A 25,232-nucleotide genomic window follows, 5' to 3' on the forward strand; every position below is an offset into this window, starting at 1 on the left:
ACGTGGACATCTGGGATGTGCGGGAGTGGAATGCCTCATCCTGGGAGCAGCTGCGGCGGAGGCGGAGGAATTGTGAATAGGGGATTGAATTTTTGCAGGAGAGTGGGTGGGAGGAGGTGTATTCTAGGAAGCTGTGGGAGTCTGTGGGCTTGAAATGGACATCAGTTTCTAGCTGGTTACCTGAGATGGAGACTGAGAGGCCCAGGAAGGTGAGTGATGTGCTGGAGATGGCCCAGGTGAACTTGAGGTTGGGGTGGAAGGTGTTGGTAAAGTGGATGAACTGTTCGAGCTCCTCTGGGGAGCAAGAGGCGGCACCGATATAGTCATCAATGTAACGGAGGAAGAGGTGGGGTTTGGGGCCTGTGTAGGTGTGGAAGAGGGACTGTTCCACGTAACCTACAAAGAGGCAGGCATAGCTGGGGCCCATGTGGGTGCCCATGGCCACCCGCTTTGTCTGTAGGAAGTGGGAGGAATTGAAAGAGAAGTTGTCGAGGGTGAGGACGAGTTCGACGAGGCGGATGAGTGTGTTGGTGGAGGGGGATTGATCAGGCCTTCGGGACAGGAAGAAGCGGAGGGCCTTGAGGCCATCTGCGTGAGCAATACAGGTGTACAGGGACTGGACGTCCATGGTGAAAATGAGGTGCTTGGGACCGGGGAATTGGATGTCCTGGAGGAGGTAGAGGGCGTGAGTGGTGTCACGGATGTAGGTGGGGAGTTCCAGGACCAAAAGGGAGAAAATGGAGTCCAGATAGGTGGAGATGAGTTCGGTAGGGCAGGAACAGGCTGAGACAATGGGTCGACCAGGGCAGGCAGGTATGTGGATTTTGTGGAGTTTGTGGAACTCATCTCCATCAATCTGGACTCCATTTTCTCCCCTTTGGCCCAGGAACTCCCCACGTACGTCCGTGACACCACCCACGCCATCCACCTCCTCCAGGACTTCCAATTCCCTGGCCCCCAACACCCCATTTTCACCATGGACGCCCAGTCCCTATACACCTGTATTCCTCATGCAGATGGCTTCAAGGCCCTCTGCTTCTTCCTGTCCCGCAGGCCCGACCAGTCCCCCTCCACCGACACCCTCATCCGCCTATCCGAACTCGTCCTCACCCTCAACAACTTCTCTTTCGATTCCTCCCACTTCCTACAGACTAAGGGGGTGGCCTTGGGTACCTGCATGGGCCCCAGCTATGCCTGCCTCTTTGTGCGTTACGTGGAACAGTCCCTCTTCCGCACCTACACAGGCTCCAAACCCCACCTCTTCCTCCGTTACATTGATGACTATATCGGTGCCGCCTCTTGCTCCCCAGAGGAGCTCGAACAGTTTATCCACTTTACCAACACCTTCCACCCCAACCTCAAGTTCTTCAGGGCCATCTCCAACACATCCCTCACTTTCCTGGACCTCTCAGTCTCCATCTCAGGTAACCAGCTAGAAAGTGATGTCCATTTCAAGCCCACTGACTCCCACAGCTACCTAGAATACACCCCCTCCCACCCACTGTCCTGCAAAAATTCAATCCCCTATTCCTAATTCCTCCGCCTCCACTGCATCTGCTCCCAGGATGAGGCATTCCACTCCCGCACATCCCAGATGTCCACGTTCTTCCAGGACCGCAACTTCCCCCTGCAGTGGTCGAGAATGCCCTTGACCGCGTCTCCCGCATTTTCCGCAACACATCCCTCACACCCCGCCCCCACCACAACCGCCTCCAGAGGATCCCCCTCATCCTCACATACCACCCCACCAACCTCCGGATACAACGCATCATCCTCCGACACCCCCGCCATCTACAATCTGACCCCACCACCCAAGCAATTTTTCCATCCCCACCCTTGTCTGCCTTCCAGAGAGACCACTCTCTCCGCGACTCCCTTGTCCACTCCACACTCCCCTCCAACCCCACCACACCCGGCACCTTCCCCTGCAACCGCAGGAAGTGCTACACCTGCCCCCACACCTCCTCCCTCACCCCCATCCCAGGTCTCAGGATGACCTTCCATATCAAACAGATGTTCACCTGCACATCTGCCAATGTTGTATATTGTATCCATTGCACCCGGTGTGGCTTCCTCTACATTGGGGAAACCAAGCGGAGGCTTGGTGACTGTTTTGCAGAACACCGCCGCTCGGTTCGCAACAAACAACTGCACCTCCCAGCCGTGAACCATTTCAGCTCCCCCTCCCATTCCTCAGACGCCATGTCCATCGTGGGCCTCCTGCAGTGCCACAATGATGCCACCCGAAGGTTGTAGGAACAGCAACTCATATTCCACTTGGGAACCCTGCAGCCCAATGGTATCAGTGTGGACTTCACAAGCTTCAAAATCTCCCCTTCCCCCACCGCATCCCAAAACCAGCCAGTTCTTCTCCTCCCCCCACTGCATCACAAAACCAGCCCAACTCGTCCCCTCCCCCCACTGCATCTCAAAACCAGCCCAGCCTGTCTCTGCTTCCCTAACCTGTTCTTCGTCTCACCCATCCCTTCCTCCCACCTCAAGCCGCACCTCCATTTCCTACCTACTACCTCATCCCACCTCCTTGACCTGTCCATCTTCCCTGGACTGACCTATCCCCTCCCTACCTTCCCACCTATACTCTTGTCTCTACCTATCTTCTTTTTTCTCCATCTTCCGTCCGCCTCCCCCTCTCTCCCTATTTATTCCAGTTTCCTCTCCCCATCCCTCTCTCTGATGAAGGGTCTAGGCCCGAAACGTCAGCTTTTGTGCTCCTGAGATGCTACTTGGCCTGCTGTGTTCATCCAGCTCCACACTTTGTTATCATAGATTATTGGCACTGCCATGGTAACACAATCCTCTTGGATAAATTCTTCCATGGACATTTCCTAATATACATCTCCAACCTGTTACATTCTGGGATTCCACTTTCACACTCTTCTTCCAAGGCTGGATTCTGTTAACTGTCCATCTTCGGAATAACATTCAATTCCAGTTGATCGGCTGTCTGGAACGTTTTTACAGTATTGAAAGAATGCCTATGATTCAAAAGATGACTTTTCCTCTGTTCTTCCAGCTATGCTCAGTGTACTATCTCAATCCTTTTTAAGAAAGAACTCCAGGTGCTATAAACCAGGATGAAAAACAGCAGTTGCTGGAAAATCTCAGGATGTCTGGCAGCACCTGTGATGAAAAATCAGAGTTAATGTTTTGAGTCAGGTGACCCTTCCTCAGAAGTGTTTAAAGAAATGACTTCTGATTTCTCTTCACAGATGCTGCCAGACATGCTGAGCTTTTCCAGAAACTTCTGTTTTTATCCCTTTTTAAGAAATACTTTGCATTGTTTGTGGCATTACGAGCTTGTTTCAATGTTAATTGATTGATATATTGTTGTCATATGTATTTTAATACAGTGAAAAGTGTTGTTTTTTTGTGCTACACAGGCAGACTGTACCATACTAGATGCATAGGACAACAGAACAGAGTGTAGAATACAATGTTATAGCCACATAGAGAAGGTGCACAGAGAGAGAGAGAGAGAGATCAACATTAACATTTGAGAAATCTGTTCACAAGTCTCATAATAGCAGGAAAGAAGCTGTTCTTGAATCTGTTCATGTGTGAATTCAAACTTTTGTATCTTCTGCCCAATGGAAGAGCTTGGAGGAGAGTATAACCGGTGTGGGGAAGGTCTTTGATTATGTTAGTTGATTTCCTGATGCAGAAGGAAAAATAGACAGAGTCATTGGATAAAAGGCTGTTTTGCATGATGGACTGGGCTGTGTTCATGATTCTCTGTACTTTCGTATGGTCGTGGGAAGAGCAGATAGGATGCTTTCTATGATGTATCTGTGAACATTGGTAAGCATACTTGGGGGACATGCTGCACTTCCTTAGTCTCCTGCGGAAATTGAGATATTGTTGTACTTTCTTGACTGTTGGGTCCACGTGGGTGGTCTTGGAGTGATTGTTGGTGATCATCATTCCCAGGAATTTGATGCTGTTGACCATCTCCACCTCAGCACCAGTGATTCAGACAGGGCATGCCCTCCACCCCACTTCCTGAATTCGATGAGCAGCTCCTTCATTTTGCTGACATTGAAGCAGATATTGTTGTCTTTACACCATATAGCTGAACACTCAATCTGCTTCCTATATTCGGTCTCATTGTCTGAGATTCTGCAATGGTGGTGTTGTCAGCAAACGTGTAAATAGAGTTGGGGCAGAATTTGGTCACACCGTGGTGAGTGTGTAAGGAGTATTGTAGGGGGCTAAGTATGCTGAGTTGCGGATCACTGGTTTTGAGCATTATGGTGGAGGAGGTGCCTTGCATACACGCACTGATTGCAGTCTATGTAATTGGAAGTCAAGGATCCAGTTGTAGAGGGGGTTAGTCGCTATCTAGATCTCAGAGTTTATAGATGAGTTTATTTGGAATTATGGCTATGAAGGCAGTTCTGTAGTCATTAAGTAGGAGCCTGGCAGAGGAATGCTTGTTATCCAGATATTCCAGGGATGAGTGGAGAGCAGTGGCATCTCCTGTGGATCTATTGTGCCAGTAGGTGGATTGCATGGACCTAGAACATTGGTAGACTCGAGGTGATGTGAGCCATGACTAACTTCTTGAAGCACTTCATAATTATGGAGGTGGTCAGTAGTCATTGAGGCACGCTTTCTGCAGCTAGTAACTCACCTCCTTTCTCCACAGTACCTGTCCATTAAATACAAAATTCAAGAGAAGAGTGTGATGGAATATTGCCCGATTGCCTAAATGGGTGCAGTGCCAACAACATTCAATAAATTCAACACTCTCTGGGACAAATCATAAATGGCTCAAATCCATTGCCTTCAACATTCACTCCCTCCACCATCATCACACAGTGGCAGTAGTGTGTACAATCTACAAGAAGTACTTAAGAAACTCATCAAGGCTTCTTTGCCAGCACCCTCCATACCCATGGTCTCCAACAGTGTCCATATGATTTACCCTTAAATTGCTGCATTATCTATGAAGCCATTACACATACATAATTATCCTTCAAGTCCTACCAAATGAATTATTATAAGCATCTTCATAGCCATGGTATTGTTCTGCCTTCTCTGGGAATTAAAAACAGACAAGCATGTTAGGCCTGGAGCTATTTTTTTGGTTGTTTACAAATATCCCTTGTCATCATTCTGTTTAACATATATTTGTTTCCTTCAAAGGTTGTCCTGAAAATGCAACTGTTGTGGATTGTTCAAATCCATTTGGTACATTTGAAGGCTGCATGCGGCTTATATTGATCGACAACCAGGCAGTGGATCTCATTCTGGTGCAACAAGGCTTACAGGGAAACTTCTCTGATCTCCACATAGACATATGCGATATTCAGGACAGGTAACTGCATTCTTTTCTACAGCAACAAAGAGCTAAATTGAATGCAATTTCTTCTTTTGTGCAAGTTCTTTTTTTGGAATCTTCTGGACCCTGAGGCAGTGTGCTTGGTGGCAAGATGGATTATTGCTCTTTACTGTAAAGGGAATGAAGTATGAAAGGAGAGAACTTGTACTAAAATTACACTTAAGGTACAAGTCAGACCACAGCTGGAATATTGTGAATAGTTTTGGGCCATCTGTCTAAAGAATGATATATTAGCATTAGAGGCAGTCCAGAGAAGGTTCACTAGGCTCATACTAGGTATGGAGGGACTATTTTGTGAGGAGAGAATGAATAGGTGAGCCTGCGGTCACTGGAATTTAGAAGAGTGAGAGGTGACCTCATTGAAACTTAAAGAACTTAACAGGGTAAATGCAGAAAGATTGTTTCACTTATGGGACAGTCTAGGGCGAGAGGACATAACCTCAGAATAGAGGGTCACACATTTAAGATATAGATGAAGAGGATTTTCTTCTCTGTGAGGGGAATAAATATGTCGAATTCTTTCCACAGAGGTCTGTTAGGGCTGGGTCATTCAGTGTATTCAAGGTTGTGAGAGAATTTTAATCAGTAAGGGAATCAAGGATTATCGGTGAAAGCAGGAAAGTCACGTGAGGATTATTGTATCAGCCATGTTCTCACCGAATGGTGGAGCAGACTAGATGGGCTGAATAGCCTCCTTCTGCTCCTATGTCTTTTGGTCTTATGATGGGAAGCCTGAACTCTACTATCTTCCAGTCTTTGCACCAATGAAGTTCTTGCCCTATTGCAAGTTGACGTCTTTAAGCTATCAATTAACGATTACAAAAGAACCTCAGACCCCGCTAAGCTACAACTATTTCAACTGCAGGCAGGACTTAAAATAATTGGCCTACTCAACTGGTTACCAGTGTTGTCAGGCTGTCAGCTTGTGAAGTCTCTCAGTCTGCTCTCATCAATGCACAATAAGAGTGAACCTGGGACAGGAGTTTGGCCACTCAAGGCCATCTGTCTGCCCTTACTTCTGACCCCAATGCAGCCCACCACACAAGATATCACCCCCACCCTGTCAAGTTACATTGACTGTCCTCTCCCCAATCCATCTAGGCTCAAAACGTCAGCTTGCTCTTTCTCCTTAGACACTGCCTGACCAATGGGAACTGTTGCATTTGATGTTTTCACTCCATCCTGCATGTCTGAGAAAGAGTAGTACAGGCAGCAGCCACAATATTGCTGCGGCACCACGGAGATTGGGATCTTCCAGCTTGTTGTTCATCAGAATTTTGTTGCCCAGATCTCTAATTCCAACAGGAAGGCCACCAACAACTAATCCACTCCTTGATTGCCAGAAGATCCAATGAGGTTTCTCATCTGTACTGCTGTGGGTTCCCCTCCTACAAACTCTCCCACTTTCAAACCTAGTTCGAACAATGGGAAGATCCTGACCTATATTTTATTTTCCCTTGTTAATTGTAAGAACATTGAGATGGGAACATTGTTACATGGGATTCGAATGTTGCGCTACGACCCATTTAATTGACTGACAAACATTTTACACATAATTCACCAAAGCTCTTTTGATAACATATTCCAAACCCATGGCCACTTCCACCTGGGAGGACGGGTGCAGCAGGAACATAGGAATACCATCTCCTGCAAATTCCTCTTCAAGCCACTTGCCATCCTAACTTGGAAATATACCGCCATTCCTTCGATGATAATGAGTCAAAATCCTAGAATTTTCTCCATGACAGGATTGTGGGTGTCCCTATGGCACATGGACTTTAGTCGTTCACACAGAAAAAAAATCAGAAGTCACATGATTCCAGGTTATAGTCCATCAGATTTGTTTGAAATCACAAGCTTTCAGAACGCCACTCCTTTTTCGCTTCACCTGATGAAGGAGCAGCACTGTGAAAGCTTGTAATAAATAAATAAATCTGTTGGACTGTAACTGGTGTTGTGTGACTTCTGACTTTATGTACCCAAGTCCAACACCAGCACCTCTACATCTCAGTTCAAAAAGGTAGCTTTCTAACATCTTCTCAAGGGCAACTAGGAACAGACAGTAAACGCTGGTCCTGGCAATGGTGCCTACATCCCATTAGAATAAATAGCAAAACAAAAAGACTGTGCAACCACATCAGCAACCAGGATTTATGAACAGTATAGCAACTGGCAAAGCAGCTCTTTTGATATCACAATACCATATTGACTGCTGATCTTTAAGTCTTTCAGGACACAGCTTGAAGGCCCTGGCACAAATTTCTGTTGAGTTGTAGTTCCACAGTTTGCCATGTTTTATCACCCTGCTGTGTCGCTCGTTGCTCAGACTGTCAGGGAGGTCATGACAGATTCTGATTCTGTCATTGCTAAGGTTTGCAAGGTGCACTGAATGATTACCAGAAGATGTGCTTAATAGTTTTTGGTTGCTCCATTCTCTTTTGAAATGAATTATTCCAATACTCCATACCTCTAACTTCAGTGAAAACATGGGCTTGTGTATGTAAAACCCTACGTAATAATCCTCTGAGTTGTATGCATGTTACACGTAGCTACAAGATTCAAGTTGGGTGTGTGAGAGTGTGAGACATTGAGTGACCTTATATGTCTCCATATGAGCTTTGACTCATGCCGTACCATTTCTTTGCCTTTCTTAAAGGTGAAATTTTATTGTGCATTAAATTGGAGACTGTCTAATTATCAGGCTCCAGAGCAGTTGGCATTGACAATGTATTCAAGAATTTTTATTACATACACAACACCCAGAAAGCAACCATTACATGTGGAGTAACATCAATGATAACGAAAATAAACATTTCAGAGTGTATTTGCAAAATAATTTACATTCAAGTGCTTTATACAGCGATTATGGCTGCAATTAAAAAGGGTGTTTAAAAAGGCATTCAGCACGCTTGTTTTCATTGCTCAGTCCTTTAAGTACAAGAATTGGACAGGCATGTTGAGATTGTACAGGACACTGGTGAGGCCTCTTCTGGAGTACTGTATCCAGTTCTGGGCGCCCTGTTTTAGGAAGGATATCATTAAACTGGAGAGGGTTCAGAAGAGATTTACTAGGATGTTGCCAGGTATGTAAGGTATGAGTTATGAAAAAAGACCAGATAGGCTGAGACTTCTTTTCACTGGAGCATAGGAGGTTGAGAGGTGACATTGCAGGGGTTTATAAAATAATGAGGGGTGTAAATGGAATTAATGGTAGGTTCCCTAGGATGAGGGATTTCAAGACAAGGGTCATATTTTTAAGGTGCAGGGACAGAGAATTAAACAATACATGAGGGGCAATATTATTACACAGAGGGTGGCACACATGTGGAATGAACTTGATGAGGAGGTGGTGGATGCAAGCACAGTTATGTTTAAAGGACATTTAGGTAAGGACACAAATCAGAAAGATTTGGAGGGATATGGAGCAGGAGCAGGCAGATGGGACTTGATCAGTTTGGGATTATAAATCTATAGGTGTGGGGCTGGAAAAGCACAGCAGGTCAGACAGCATCCAAGGAGCAGGAAAGTCGATGTTTTGGTCCAAAACCCTTTGTCAGGAATGGGAAGGAAGAGTAGAGCCTAGAAATAACTAGAAGGAAGGATTGGGGCTGGGAGAAGTGTAAGAGAGATGGTGATAGGTGGATGCAATTAGCGGGTACTGTGAACGGTCCTTGGGAAGAGTATTGCGGACAGGTGAGTAGGAAGATGGATAGGTTAGGTCAGGTCAGGAAGGTGACGAGGAGGGGGAGGGCTGGACATGGGATAGTGCTGGGAGTGGAGGGAGTTTGAAGCTGATGAGGTCAATGTTGAGGCAATTGGGCTGTACGGTCCTTAGGCAAAAGATTAGGTGTTGTTCTTCCAGTTTACATTTGGCCTCACTCTGACAGAAGAGGAGGCCAAGGATGGACATGTCACCAAGGGAGTGGGAGGGAGAATTAAAATAGATGGCATCTGGAAGGCCGGGTTGGTTGATACATGCAGACTGCAGATGGTCTGCGAATCAGACCCTGAGTCTGCATTTGTTCTCCCTGATGATAGAGGAGACCACATCTGGAGCGATAATAGTTCAAGTTGGATGAAGTACAGTTGAGTCTCTGCCGGATCTGGAAGGATGGTTTGGGGCCTTGGATGGAGGTGAGAGGGGAGGTGTAGGGACAGGTGTTGTACCTTTTGTGGTTGCAGGGAAAAATGCCGAGTGTGGTGAAGAAATTGGTGGGGAATATAGAGCTGACGAGGGAGTTGCAGAATGAGTGGCCCCTGCAGAAAGCGGACAGGGGAGGGAAGCATCTTTTTGGTGGCAGGGTCTGATTGCAGGTCATAGAAATGTTGGAGGATGATGCATTGTATTTGGAGGTTGGTGGGGTGGTACATGAGGACCAAAGGGAGTCTATCCTTATTGTTGTTGGAGGCAGAGAGTTTGAGGGAAGAAGTGTGAGAAATGGAGGAGGTGTGGTTACTGGCATCCTTAATTACAGAGGAGGGGAAATTATGGTCCCTAAAGTAGGGGGATATCTGGGATGACCTGGAGTAGAATGCCTTAACTGGGAGCAGATGTGGCTGATGAAGAATTGGGAGTATGGGATAGCATTTTTGCAGGAGGGTGGGTGAGAAGAGGTGTAGTCAAGATAGTTGTGGGAGTAAATGGATTTTAGATGGATGCTGGTGGTGAATCAGTTTGGGATTATGTTCAGCATGGACTAGTTGGACCAAAAGGTCTCTTTCCATGATATATGACTCCTTGACTACATTAAAATGTAAACAGGATTGACCCTTAAATTGCAGCATGATGCATGAATCCGTCTTAAACTAATATCTGAGATAACAAGGTGTGAAACTGGATGAACACAGCAGGCCAAGCAGCATCAGAGGAGCAGGAGGACATTTCTGAAGAAGGGTCTAGGCCCGAGCCATCAGCCTTCCTGCTCCTCTGATGCTGCTTGGTCTGCTGTGTTCATCCAGCTCTACACCCTGTTATCTCAGACTTACCAGCAACTGCAGTCCCTGCTATCTCTTTTACTAATTACTGTTGTTCTTCAAGCATTTTTGGTGCACACTGACTACAGTTATGTGGTGAAACATTGAATCTGATTTGCATTGGTAAGATTCAACACCTTTCAACAAGTAACAACGCAAAGCAATCTACTTGTGTTTTGCATAGTTAAAACAACTGTATTTCATGACCTCTCGGGATGGTGGGTTTTAGTCAACAGCAAGGACTTGGGTTTGATGACTTGGAGGTTTACTGAACGTAACTCAGGCTCTGAATAGACTTCTGAACTCCACAGAACAGTAGGGAATTTTCGGGAAAACAATCTTTGGGCTGAGAACTCTGTAACCAGTAATGAAGCAAATGAAAGAAAAGCAAGGAAGGGAAAAAAGAAACAAGATGTGAGTTAGCACTGGAGTGTGTGCTAATGTTGAAGTGGAATTAAGCCATGGAGCAAGTAGTATAGGAAAACAGGACATGGATTCGAGAATAAATTCATCGAAGTTCAGTTATTAGCAGTTTTGTTACTACAGTCATAAAATTTACAGCAGGACGAAGATCATTTCGCCCATTGAAGCCATTCCAGCAGACAAATAGCTATCCAGCTGACCACTAGTTTCCAGATCTTGATTCATACTCTTCTAGATAACATTACTTCAAAGACATGTCAAAAAATATGAAATGGAGCAAGAATTTCAGGATGTATCATCATTTCAGGCAGTGAGTTGCAGATCCCCACCTTTGGGTGAAACTAATTATTCTCTAAACCTCCTACCTTTTACTCTAAATCTGTTCCTCCTGCTTCATGAGGCCTCAAACAAGGAGGATCAAGGCATTCCTATTCGCTCATTCTCGACCCTCTCATCATTTTTTACACTGCAAATTGTTCTCCTGTTAGCTTACTTTGTTTAAGAACAAAAACAAAACTTTGTTATCTTTCCTCATGATTAAAGTTCTCCAGTTCAGGCAACATGCTTATAAATTTCCTCTGTCATCTCTCAAGTGTAATCACATCCTTCAAACTTTGCAGTGACTTAAACTGTATGAATTACTGCCAACAAGCAAGGGATATAATATCACGGTGCAATCTTCTATCAGCTTTGAAGAATATACCTTAAGATGCTTGTTAACAGAAAAGGAAGAAGCAGTGAATCTGCTTGGGCAAATATTGATCCTTGGGCACCTTCTACTTTTTAAACAAGTGCCATGAGTTCTTTAAATCTTGGTTTGAGGCCTAGCCTAAAGGTTAATCCCTCTGATACATCATGCCGTCCATGGTGACTGGAATATCAGCCCACATTATAAACTTAAGTTTTGTTGGGAAACTCTACCCCACCAGCTGTCAGTGAAGCAGGAGCGTAACCTATGAAGGTATCTGTGCTGGCACAGTGGGTGGTATGATTTACTGCGCTGCTGCACTTTTACTAAGATTTTCCTGGCATTGTCATATTTCACTGCATCAAAACATTGTATAAATTACTGAAAATAAGCCCATGCTATTTTGCCTCCATATATCGCATATAGCGTGAAGAAAGAACATTAAATATCTTACTCTTTCATTGCCTAAAAATATCCCAAAGTGTCTTATGTTCTATTGCTAAAGGTGAATGAATCAGACCATTTGAAATGTTTATGTTCTTTGCTAGCACAGGCCTATATCTCTCTCTAATTAAAATGTAATTTACCAGAATCAAATTGGGTGCCCTGGAGGTGTAAAATATTAATATGAGACCATGGTTAACGACGTTCTGGCTCAATAGCAGTCATAAATGTTACAGAGATCTTTTTTAAGTTATCAGCATTTTGATGTCTCTGCAATTTGTGTTGTTATTAAGTTCTTTGCCCTTCCTGTGAGGGAGAGCTGTCTCCAGTTCTTCAGTCATGAATCTATTCTCCTTATCTGTTAGAAGCAGGGCTTTGAAATACCAGGAAAAGCAAAGTACTGTGAATGCTAGAGAGTTAAAAAATATCAAAGTACTGGAGAAACTCAGTGGGTCTTGCAACATTTTAATTTGTTCATGGTGTGTGGGCATTGCTGGCTAGAGCAACATTTACTGTCCATCTCCAATTGCCAGAGGACCATTAAAAGGCAACCACATTGATGTGGGTCTGGAATCGCATGTAAATCACCACAAAATCACTGTGAGCAGCTCTTGGAATTCTGTGTTTGACTGCACATTTATGGAGTCCAGAAGTTGCTGTCAGCTTCAAAGGAGTAATTAAAGTAAAATAGTAACATTTTTGTCCGTACTGGACAATTATTGAAGTGATGATGGAGTGGCAATGTCACTGGACTAGTGATCCAGAGCCCCAAGCTAATATTCCAGAAACAAGGTTCTGAGTCACCCCATGGTAGACGGTGAAGTTTAATTCAATGAGAAAGCTGGTCTAATGGTAACTATATAACCCCTGTCACTTGCTATTAAACCCCTCTGGCTCACTAATGTTCTTTAAGGTAGGAAATCTATCATCTTTACCTGGACTAGCCTGTATGTGACTCCAGATCCACAATATGGTTGACTCTTAGGAATGGACAATAAATGGCATCTAATGAAGACAAAATTACAAGAAAACACGCCAATCTGTGTTGATGGTGGTTGGTTCATTTTGATGTTGCCTCAACATAGCAAACCATTAATTCGATGTTCTATTCCAAAGATTCAGCACATTATCCAGGCCCCCATTTCTGTAGAAAGGCCCTGACCCGAAACGTCAGCTTTCTTGTTCCTCTGATGCTGCCTGGTTCATTGTGTTTCTCTAGTTTCAAACTTGTTATCCTTGAAAAATACAAGGTGTTTTGATGAAAATTAAGAAATAAAAGTTGGAGAATGAGCTTCATCTCATTGAACCTCATGCACCATTCAGCACCAGAACACTCAACACTGTCATATTCTGTGGCAGAGCCCTATGCACTCATCCAGTAACAGTCATTGTAAACATTTCTTGTTGACACACAGTGGAATGCATCAATCTTTATCATAACTGGGAATGCTCAGTTCAATAGCCCTTCCCTGGCTTTCTGACATCGCCAACATTAAAGCCCACTCAGCTGCCAAATGGCAGAAGTCCACCACCTGGTTGAACCACTCATGCTATACTTCACTTAACTATTCCATGATAATCTCCCATTCTATCTCCCAAAATTTAGCATCCTCCCTGAACAAGAGCTACCAGTGGTCATTCTTTGGATCAAGGAATTGGAAACATGCCCAGCAAACCACTATCAGTTTTTTATATAGTAAACATCTTATATTGAATGGCAAGCTATGAACTACCATAGTGAGCGTATTCCTCCAAAAACAGGTTCAGGACAATGCAGGGCCCCTAACATTCACCACTGAGCATCAGTAAAACTTGTAGAAGGATGCAAGCATTACTTAAACTCAAGAAATGAAGAGACCATATTTGCATTTACTAAATAAATAGGTAGTAGTGAGATGATCGTGCAATTCTGTCAAATGTCAACACTGCTTTCATTGGCACTTTGAGCTGGGATGTTTATTGCCTTCTAACAGTTCAGTTCTGAAGAAAGGTCTCACAACCCAAAACATTAACTCTGCTTTTTCTCCACAGATGCTGAGCTTTCCCAGCATTTTCGTATTTTTGCCTCTACTTGTTGAGTTAGGACTACCTAAAAGAGCTGTGCAAATAGCCTTGTCAAATATTCCGTCAAATGAAACTTATAAAAGACGATTGATTTTGATACCACAGAATGACTGTTCTACTGGTGTGAATCAGTCGTTTGACTTTGAAAACAATTCATGTGCCTAATACTTCAAGATATTTAAATATCTTACAAGGTGCAGGGTAATTGAAAACATTTGCATTTCTTTTCTCAATTGTTCTTTATTGGATTCATTCCCTTGATGTATTCACAATTCTTAGGAGAGAACTATAACAGCATGTGCAGAATAAATCAGTTTTCAAATCTGGTTGTGGAAGTAGACAGCTGGTATTAAAATATTTTGATGCTTTAAATAAATATGGCTGGTACTGATAGTTTTGAAATATCTCTTGATGAATGTACTGTAGTCCTTTATTACAAAGCCATTGAGCAGATCATTATATGATGTTTTGTAATGAATTGCATCATTATCTTGCAAGAATGAAATCTGGAATGTTAGAATAGGTCGGCTGACATATTCATTATCAGTTGATTGGCTGTTGTAATTCACCCTGTAATAATGTATTCAAGTCTTCGGAAGCCAGGACCTTCGTGCAGGATGAGCTGAAGCAAACTGAAATCGGGCAGCCTTTGACTGGATTGAGTAAACTCAAATTTCCTCCCATTTCGACCAATTTTCACTTCACTTGCCCAAAAGGGGAGGATAAGGTTGTGACCATATGTTATCGGTCAGTTGTGAGCATGGACCTAGCCACAAGTTGCATGCATAAAGTTATTTAATTTCAGTCTGTATCACTGGTACCTTTTGGTTAATTTCCAACTGTATCATTGGTTTTCTTAGACCAATTGTAACGCATATCAGTCAATCATTTGGAAATGTTAGAGATTGGAACTAAAATAGACCATTCAGCCCAAAAAGTCTATTCTGCCGTTCATTGAGATTAGGGCTGGTTTGATCATCATCAACTCTACCTTCCTGCCTTGTCCCCATAAACTATGACTTCCTTACTGATTAAAATCAGTTAATGACTCAGCCTCAGCAGCTTTAGCAGGAAAAAGAAGTTCTCTACATTGATTACCTTCTAGAAGAAAAATATCCACCTCATCTCTGTTTTAAATGGGTGACACCTTACTATGAGATGGTGCAGTCTGTTCCCACAAAGGAAATAACCTCTCTACATCTATTCTATGTGTGTTTCAATAAGGACTCTTTTAATTCTTATAAACTCGAGTTGGACTATAAGTCTGACCTACTCAACTTCTCCTTATAAGGCAACCTGCCCATACCTCGGATCAAGCCAATGAAACATCTTTTGACTGCCCCCAATGACAGTGGATCTTTCCTTAGACAATGGGACTAAAGCTGTGGCCTGATTAGTGCTTGTATAGTTTTCAGAAGACTTTTCTATTTTTCTACTTAAATAGTGGCCAATAATAAATTTGCTTTCCCTTATACCTCCTGAATTTGGATCTGACTCATTTTGACTCATGTTGAGGATCCCGAATTCCTCTGTGGTACGGCTTTCTGCAATTCTTCCCATCCGGCTGAATGCAGGGTGGTTTTGGAAGATCAAAGTCAGGTGTGAATTATACAAGAAATGTCAGAACCCGTCGGAATATCGACGTACAGAGGGATCTGGGTCAGATACAGGTCAACAGATCCCTGAAAGTGGCAACACAGGTTAATAAGATGGTCAAGAATGCATTCAACACACTCACCTTCGTCACCCAAGGCATCGAATGTGAAAGTTGGCAAGTTGTGTTGTAGCTGCATAAAACTTTAGTTCGGCCACATTTGGAATATTACATGCAGTTCTGGCCCCCACACTGCCAGAGAACGTGGATGCTTTAGAGAAGGTGCAGAGAAGGTTTGCTGGAATGTTGCCTGGTCTGCAGGGTTTTAGTTACAAGGAGAGCTTGGATACCTCAGATTGTTTTCAATGGAAAAATGAAGGCTGAGGGGCGACCTGATAGAGGCTTACAAAATTAAAAGAGCCATAGATAGGGTGGATAATCAGAGACTTTTTCCCGGGGTGGCAAGGTAAATTACAAGAGAGCACAGGCTCAAGATGAGCGGGGGATAGCCTAGGGGAGAAAACTGGGGAAAATATTTTACGCAGAGGGTGGTGGGTGCCTGGAACGCACTGCCAGTGGAGGTGGTGAAAGCAGGCACATTCGCAACATTTAAGGCATATCTTGAAAGGCACATGAACTGGAGGCAGACATAGGGATAGAAACCACATATGGACAATAAGTAGTGGGATATTATAGGTATTAGGAATCATTGCAGGCTTGGTAGGCCAAAAAGCATGTTCCTGTCCTGTATTGTTCTTAGTTCTTTAAATAATATTCAGCTCCTCTCTTCCTCATGCCAAAATGCATTAATAATATTTTTCCACATTGTATCCCAACTGCCAGTTCTTTTTTCTACTTAATGCAGCCCATTTCCTTTCTGACTTGAGTCCAGGAAGCATCAAACCAATTGTAAACCCTGCAGAGCATTATCTCTAAAGTATTTTGGCCAAGTATAATGAAGAAAGTCTAAGTCATGTTTTATCCCGAACAGTGTCCTGCTGCTCTGCATACACAAGCTCCTAGCACTGGGGTGTCTTCCTGAAACATTTGTAGCTGGCTGAATTGCCCCTGTTGTGGAACGTGGGGTAAATTCTAACAAATCCTCTCCAGGATTTCTGCATGAGTGGTAAAGATGACTTGATCACAAACATCACTGATAGGAGTAGCAACTAAAGAGAGAGGAAGCAACTGCTTCTCAAGAAAGTCTTAAATTATCTCTGATTCAGTTCGAACATTTTGCGAAAAGTCAGGCCATGTGACCTCCCTCTGAAAGTCCGCCAGCTTGTATGACTCCATTTGATTTCCCTGCTCCTTTCAGCTGTCACCTTACTGTTGTTGAAATCGACCCAGGGCCTGTCACATTTAGTAAATCTCCAGACACCAAACCCGAATACTTTTTTCCCTTCACAAAGTGTCCCATTGTTTAAAAGTTCAAAATGTATTATGTGGGTTCACAGAATCTCTGTAAAAAATGCTGTTCGGATTACATTGCTTCATAAGAAGGGTCTAGGCCCGAAACGTCAGCTTTTGTGCTCCTGAGATGCTGCTTGGCCTGCTGTGTTCATCCAGCTTCACACTTTGTTATCTTCATAAGAAGAGGGTTTTTTTTGCTAAAGACCCAGAACTTGGCTCTGTCCATCCTTAATCAATGGCACTGCATATACTTTACCACCCATCTCCAACTAACAATAGGAAAGAACAGGAAAGAAAACTTGCATTTATGTTACACTTTTAAACAACCCTTAGACACCCCAAAGCATTTGATAGATGACGATGTATATTTAAAGCATAGTCAGTGTTGCATGGTGGGAAATGCAATGACCAACTGGACATGGCATGTTCCTGCAAACTGCAACATAGTGATGACCAGGCAATCCAACATTTGTAATGTTTATTTGAGGGAAAATAGTGCCTCAGGCATCAGGAATTATTCCCCTGCTCTTCTTAGAACTTCTGCACTGAGATCTGTTTTTTTTTTCGCTCGTGAGGGATAGATTTCACTGGCCAGCAATTTCTTGCCCATCGCTAGGTGCCTTTGTACTGAATGGTTTACTAGGCCTTTTCAGAGGGCTCTCGAGAGTCAGCCACATTACTGTGGGACTGGAGTCACATGTCAGTGAGATCAGGTGAAAATGGCAGGTTTGCTTTCCTTTGTCTGACAATTGTTTCACAGTCATCAATAGATTCATAATTCCTGATTATTATTGAATCCAAATTCCACCATCTGCCATGGTAAGATTCAAACTCAGGTCCCCAGAACATTGGCTAAGTTTTTCGATTAATCCCGTACTGTTAATACTATTAATCCCCATTGTTTTAGAATCACTTCCAAAATGCACGAGATTTATTTGTCTGTTATCTTAATTGGTATTGAGTTACCACTTAAAACTAAGCTTTCACACATTGATGTAAAACAACAGAGGCACATTTTTGGAAACCACTGACTAATGATCAATTATTTTAATCATCTGCTGCTTATCGAAATACTACGGGAGATGACCAAAATATGTCATTGGGCAAAGAGGCATGTTTTATGAAGGATGTTGAGGCCTTTAGAGAGAATACAGATGAGATTTCCTGGAAAGGTACCAGAAAAATGGGATTTTGGAGATTGTGAATGCAATGGAGAAGTTCCTTAGTGCAGAAGTCCTTCCAGGAGGAATTTAGAAGATGTGTCCACAATCACAAAAAATATTTGACAGAGTTGTGCTTAGGAGAAATTATCTCTAATAACAGAACGATTAGTAATGACAGGACACAGATTTAATGAGGATAGAAGATTGGAGAAATAAGAGTGTACGCACTATGGTGCAGTAGCTCAGCGGTTAGCACTGCTATCTCAGAGTGCCAGCAACCTGGGTTTGATTTCAAACTCAGGCAACTGTCTGTATGGGATTTGCATGTTCTCCGTTTGTCTGTGCGGGTTTCCTCTGTGTACTCCGGTTTCATTCCACAGTCCAAACACATGCAGGTTAGGTGGAATAGCCAAAGGAAATGCAGGGTTATAGAGAAAAGGAAAGGGGACGGGGCCATGTATGATGCTCTTCAGAGGGTCGGTGTAGTCTCAATAGGCCAAATGGCCTGTTTCCACACCACCGTAGGGGTGTTATGAAGTTGTTAGGATCTGAGATGAACCAACTGCTTAAGAGAGTGGTGCAGACAAACCTAAATAATATCCTTCATCAGAGAGAAAAAATTCGGAAGGGGAAGTGGTTACGGGGGAAATATGGGCAAAGTTGTCATTGTATTCAAGGCTGTGGGACTAGTGTAGGTAGTGTTTTTTTGTGGTACACACTTGATGGACTGAAGGGCCTTTTCTGTACTGTATGATCCTTTGAAAGTCACCATCATTGTCAGTTCATGAAAATGAGAGTGGTATCTTACCTGACATCGTGATTTGTGCATCCTCAGGCGGCACAGGTGGTCAATCTTAGAGGTGGGCAGAGCTCAAGACCTGTCCTCAGGAAGGAGTTTATTCCTTGAGGAAGATTTCTGCCCTCTTTCCTTCCACTTCTGTCTTTTCACTTTAGTAATATATACACAGTGTTGTGATTTGTTGAGTGAGGTGACAGCATGTGACACCATTTGCGCGAGTTCCACCCATGCATCAGAGTTAATTTGTTCCTATTTCAACAAGAGAGTGGTGAGCCTGTGCAACATTCTGTCACAGAAGGTGGTGGAGGCCAGAACATTGAGTGTTTTCAGGAAGGATATGATTTAAAAGGCAAAAGGGCGTGGAGAAAAAGTGGGAACTGGGTACTGAGTTGGATGCTTAGCTGTGATTATATTGAATGACAGAGAATACTCCTGCTCCTATTTTGTATGTTTCCATGTAACTGAATGGTTTCCTGAGCCATTTCAGAGGACAGCTAAGAGTCAACTGCACAGTTAAGATTTTTTTTCTGAAAGAATGTTATTGAAGCAGGTGGATTCTGATGATAATCAATGATGGCTTCAGAGCTACCATAACTGAGACGCGATTTAATTTTGTAAAATTTGAATGGAAATATCTGTTTTGCCATCATGGTTGGATTCAAACCTGTCTCCAGAGTTTTAACTTCAAGGTTTGTAGTTCAGAAGATGTTCCCAGTACATCAGCATCTTCCCAATGTGAATCGAACGTATTAAGCTCTACTATGCCGCTAGATATTTAATTGAATGGGTTTTGGCCTGTTTAGTGTAAAGCAGTTTGCTAGATCAGCCTTTTTAAAGCAAACTCATAAAGGTAAAAAGAACACAATATGTTCACAAAGTCATTTTACTGACTATTGGCAAGATATTAACCTTGAACATTCATTCAAGGTAGTGCACATTAACCTCGTGTTTAATGCTTATACATGTGGATTTTAATAAAGACCCTTGAAGGTAGCTGCACCAAGCCTATTAACCTGGTCTCAAAGGTAGCGAGAGGTTTCATTCTCACTAATTAAGTAGGAAAAAAAGACATTTCCCTTGTGGTCATCTTCCTGCAGTGTTTTCTTATTTTTATGATTACCCTGTTGTTCAAACTGACTGCCACATGGTGTTGAGTTGCTTCTACCTTTCAAGTTATATCTGTACTTCCTATCAATGTGTTTCCCCAAGCCAAAGCTTTATTATAAAGGACTTTCACCACATTCTTGACAGCAAGCTATTGTCATTCATTTTACAGAAGTCTCTTTCACTCATTCTACTTCCTTCGTAGGTAAAAGAATAGTTTTTGTTTTAAAAGAACATAATTTAAATTGATTCCATTTACACAAGAAATAGAAGTAATGAAATAAAATATTGAGATTCATACACATCTTTGTGTGTTTTGATACACTTCTGTGGATCTTTCTACTTATTTCTGCTACCCAAAAGAAAGCATTGGATATTTTAGAATCATAGAACCATGTAGTGCAGAACAGGCTCTTCGGCCCTTCAAAGCAGCACTGTCTTAAGTACACCAAATCCACACTCGTCATATTTTACAGAACTTGGCCCACAACCTTGAATGTTGTGACATTTCAAATGCTCATCCAAGCACATTTTAAATGTTGTGATGTTTCTTGCCTGAACTATCCTTCCAGGTGCAAAATAAGAAATTACCAGAAAAGCTCAGCAGATCTGGCAGCATCTGTGGAGACAAACCAGTGTTAATGGTTTGGGCCCAATAACATTTCCTCAGAGGAAGTGTCACTCCACCTGAAACATTAACTCTGATTTCTCTCCACTGATACTGCCAGACCTGCTGAACTTTCCCAGCAATCTCTATTTTTGTTTCTGATTTCCAGCATCTGCAGTTCTTTTGATCCTTCCCAATAGTTCATTTGAGATTCCCACCAGTCTCCGGGTGAAGGATAAAGCATAGGAATAAGGGATGGCAGATTCAAAACAGAGATGAGGAGAAATTACTTCTCTCAAAAGGTGGTGAATTTGTGGAATTCACTTCTCCAGAGTATGGTGGATGCCGGAATATTGAGTAAACATTACGAGGCAAAAGAAAGATTTTTAATAGGAAGTGGGTTGAAGGGCTATGGAGAGCGGCTAGGAAAGGGAGTTGATACTGAGATGAGATCAGCTGTAATTGTATTAGATGTTGGAGCAAGCACAAGGGGCTGAACTCCACTCCTCCTCCCTGTTCTTCTGTTCTCAAGTCCCCTCAACACTTCCTGCCTTTCACCTTAAAACTATTCCCCCTTCTTTCTGACCTTTTAACTAAGGGGAAGAGCTGCTTTCTATCCACTCTGTCCTTATTGAAGGAACTGTCCTTTCTAAACCATGTTAATTTGTTTAACATGAAAATTCATCGTGCAAAAATCTGCAAGTAGCCATAAATTGAAAGACAACTTTGGTCCCCACAGAATACCTAGTTTGAAAACATATATGTTTTAAACAGTGACCTGTACATACTCTAGCATGATGTCCTTACTTATCACCAGCTAAGCAAACCCAATTCAAGTCATTCTTGTGTCTGTGTTTCGATTAAACTCAGCAGGGTCTCAGCGGAGACTGATGCAACATAAAAAGACAAGCCTTTATTGAATAGATAAACTGCAGTAATTGGGTGTGCTTAAGAGAATCTGTCTTGTTGATACAATCAACAGATAGCGACTCAACAGGATTCCATTACAAAGGCTTTAAATGAAAATTACATGAAGGTTGATTGTAAAAGGAAACAAATAATGTCTTGACTGATTACTTCGGACAAGTAGTATTCATAGCACTTAGTCTGTAGATACTCTTATTTAATCTGAGTAAATATTCAGAGAGCACTTTACCAATATCAGCTTTCTTGCCTAAGCCCAGAATTGTATTTCTAAACCCACCCATCTCTCTTCTGACATCAGATGCCCATTAATAGCTTTTTTGAAATTCATTCATGGAATGTGGGCATCACTACCTCAGCCAGTGTTTATTGCCCATTGCTAATGCAATTAAGCATAGACCACATTGCTGTGAGCCTGGAGTCACAAGTAGGTCAGACTGGGTAAGGATGGCAGATTTCTTTCCCTAAATGACATTGATGAATAAGATGAGATTTTTCCTGACAATCAACAGTGGTTTCATGGTCATCATTAGACCCTTATTTCTACATTATTATTGGATTAAAATTCCATTAACTGCCATAGTGGTATTGGTACACATGTCCCCAAAACATTACCTGGGTCTCTGGATTAATTATCTAGCAATAATACCACCGGGGCCGTTGCCTACCACTTTGACTAGGTCTTTGGCCACTGTAACTGAGATCTCCTTCTGTGACTTGACGTCAAACATTCGCTGATAATGCATCTGTGAAGTGTCCCGAGGTGCTTTACGATTCTGAAGATGCTATCTAAATACATGTTGTACTGACGGATTCTGTAGAAAAGAAATCATGCGAGTCATACGGTGAAGAAAAGGTTCAGTTTTCATGATGGTGATGGGAACGGGGACCTGGATTGTTTCCAAGTTAGAAACTTACCTCCAGTGAGAACCCTGATTAATATTAAGATTTTCATGTTGGAGCTCCATTAGTTGTCATGGAGACTGATTTCTGATCCATGTAAAAATGGTGGACATGGTGTTGAAGCTGACAAGTCAATTAAGAGCCGCAAAGCAGCTGAGATGCTGCAGTATTAGTGTAAGCAAATGGGAGGTAGCTTATTAAAAAATGCATAAAAAAACTAAGAGAAAGGGCAGGCAGAGCAGCTTTGTTTTGGGTGGGAGGGATGGAGTGGATTCCCTCCACAGGACACTCTTTATGACTGGATGATGGTGCCTGTTCTTCTCTATTCACACTTACAAGTGACCAAGACAATTCAGCCCCTTACATCTTATTTACTGTGCAGCTCAGTGTAGAATCAGAGTTGGGAAACTGCTGTACATGGGAGAGGGATGTTTCTCCTCATGGAGGAATCTAAAACTACGTTGCAAAATAATAAGACGCAGACTTGCGTGACTTGTTTTTGGTACAGTATCTGCAACAACATGTATTTAGATAGTGCCTTTTGTACAGTAAAGCACCTCAGGGCACTTCACAGGTTCGTTATGTTTGACACCAGGTCTCAGCAGGAGATATCAGACTTAAGGCACAGATGAGAGAAAAATTTGTCTCTCAGAGGCTTGTTAATCTTGGCTGTGCTATTCCACAGCAATAGAGGCTGGGTCATCAAGTACTTTCAAGGCTAGGTTCGACAGATTTTTGATCAACAAAGCAGAAAAGTGAACTTGAGGCCACAATCAGATAAGCCAGGATTTGATTGAACAGAGGAACATCCTCAAAAGACCAAGTGGCTTCCCTTTGCTCCAGATTCTTATAATCTTATATTAATATGGCTCTTCATGACAGGAACCATCACTATTGAAGGCGAAGATAACTTCAAGTGAAAAAGTCTTGAGAAAGGCAGCAGCTGCTGACCGATATTAATAGTGACAGATGGTCATCTGATGGAATGAACTTTGAACTTATCCAACGAGCAGGAAAGCTGACATTTCGGGCCTAGACTCTTCATCAGAAATGGGGAAGGGGAAGAGGGTTCAGAAATAAATAGAGAGAGAGGGGGAGGCGGATCGAAGATGGATGGAGGAGAAGATAGGTGGAGAGGAGACAGACAAGTTAATGAGGCGGCGATGGAGCCACCTCAAGCCGCACCTCCATTTCCTACCTACTAGCCTCATCCCGCCCCTTGACCTGTCCGTCCTCCCTGGACTGATCTATCTCTTCCCTACCTCCCCACCCACACTCACCTCTACTGGCTCCATCCCCACCTCTTTAACTTGTCTGTCTCCTCACCACCTATCTTCTCCTCTATCCATCTTCGATCCCCCCCTCCCTATTTATTTCAGGACACTCTTCCCTTCCCCCATTTCTGCTGAAGGGTCTAGGCCCGAATTGTCAGCTTTCCTGCTCCTAAGATGCTGCTTGGCCTTTTGTGTTCATCCAGCTCCACACCTTGTTTAATCGGATTCTCCAGCATCTGCAGTTCCTATTGTCTCTTTTGAACTTCTTCATTTTTAAGTAAAGCTATTGGCTTTACAGTATTGGTGGCTGGAGATGTTTTGGTCAGTGTTTGCCAATGATGCTGCAAGAATATTGACCAACATTGAGGGCGTCAAGCTGATGACATGTTCGATGGCGTGGGTAATGAGGGAGTTAATGTTACTGTATAGCATGCACTCTTATACACGGGGCAACTTTGGATTGCAATGATAGAGGCTTCAACTTTCTACCCCATGACCAAGAATTTTTCCATCTCTCACCATCTACCGTTGGCCTCTGTGGGAAAGAACTGCAGGTTGATGTTCAGCTTGTTCGGCTGAAATATGAATGCACCTTTGAAATAGGACTAAAACCGTGGATTTCTGGTTCAGATACAGCGCACCACAGCACCTCCTTGTTCCAAGTTGACATGTAAGAGAAACTCACATAGAGGTCTATGACTCAATTAAATCAAAGGGAAGCTTTTATTCCATGTGTATTGAAAGGGAAGGCTATTGTTACAGGGGATCCAGGTGCCCACTTTGCATTGTATCAGCATGGAACACTTCAGTTTAATAAATCATCAAGGCCAACACATGACTCACAAATGAAAACCAATGGCTATATGCCAAGAAACACATAATCATTAAAAAGACATTAAAACAGCTGCTTCTCACTTATAATGGTTTAGTATCTGTTTGTGAGAGATCATACCTGAATGTTGCTTCAGCTGAAAAACAAGTTTAAATTTAGGCCCCGTTGGTGTACTCAAGCAGACGTGTCTCATTGATAGGCTAGAAATACACACATTAAAAATCAATTGTTCTTTCAGTTTTAGTTGTTGCATGCTGCATTTTAAAGTAGATGTAGGTTTTATTGAAGTGATTAGGATCTCCTGTGTAATAAATAAAAGTGAGTTAAATGCCTGGAGTCCTTTTAAAATTGAAAACAAAACCTTCAAAAACATCAACATGAAGAAATAGAAAGTTTTCACCTTCGAGTGCTTTATTGACAGGATATCAGGTTCAGCTTAGAAGGCAAAACGCCTTCTGCATTTACAGCATTAATAGCTTCTAATTTTTACATTTGGATTATTATTATTGCTGAGTTAATTATGTCTTCTTCTCTGTGTTTTTAAATATTCATTCAGGCCTGTAATTTAACTTGGAGGCACTGTTCACATTTTGATCGATTGTTTGAAAAGGATATTAAAACATTATTGGTCTTTAAAGTTATTACTGAATTTGACAAAAGATTG

The 25,232-nt window shown here is 42.7% G+C and overlaps 1 protein-coding gene across 3 annotated transcripts in view; it reads left to right on the forward strand.

The window, feature by feature from the left end:
* Window positions 1–25,232, forward strand: part of LOC125453929 (contactin-associated protein-like 5) — a 1,220,935-nt gene that overhangs the window by 627,230 nt on the left and 568,473 nt on the right. For all 3 annotated transcript variants that reach the window (XM_048534087.2, XM_048534089.2, XM_048534090.2), the window contains one exon: window positions 5,167–5,338. In XM_048534087.2, coding sequence (XP_048390044.1) covers window positions 5,167–5,338 — 172 coding nt within the window. The remainder of the gene's footprint in view (window positions 1–5,166; window positions 5,339–25,232) is intronic.

This window comes from Stegostoma tigrinum, chromosome 7 (genome assembly GCF_030684315.1).
Source record: "Stegostoma tigrinum isolate sSteTig4 chromosome 7, sSteTig4.hap1, whole genome shotgun sequence".
Lineage (NCBI taxonomy): Eukaryota > Metazoa > Chordata > Chondrichthyes > Orectolobiformes > Stegostomatidae > Stegostoma > Stegostoma tigrinum.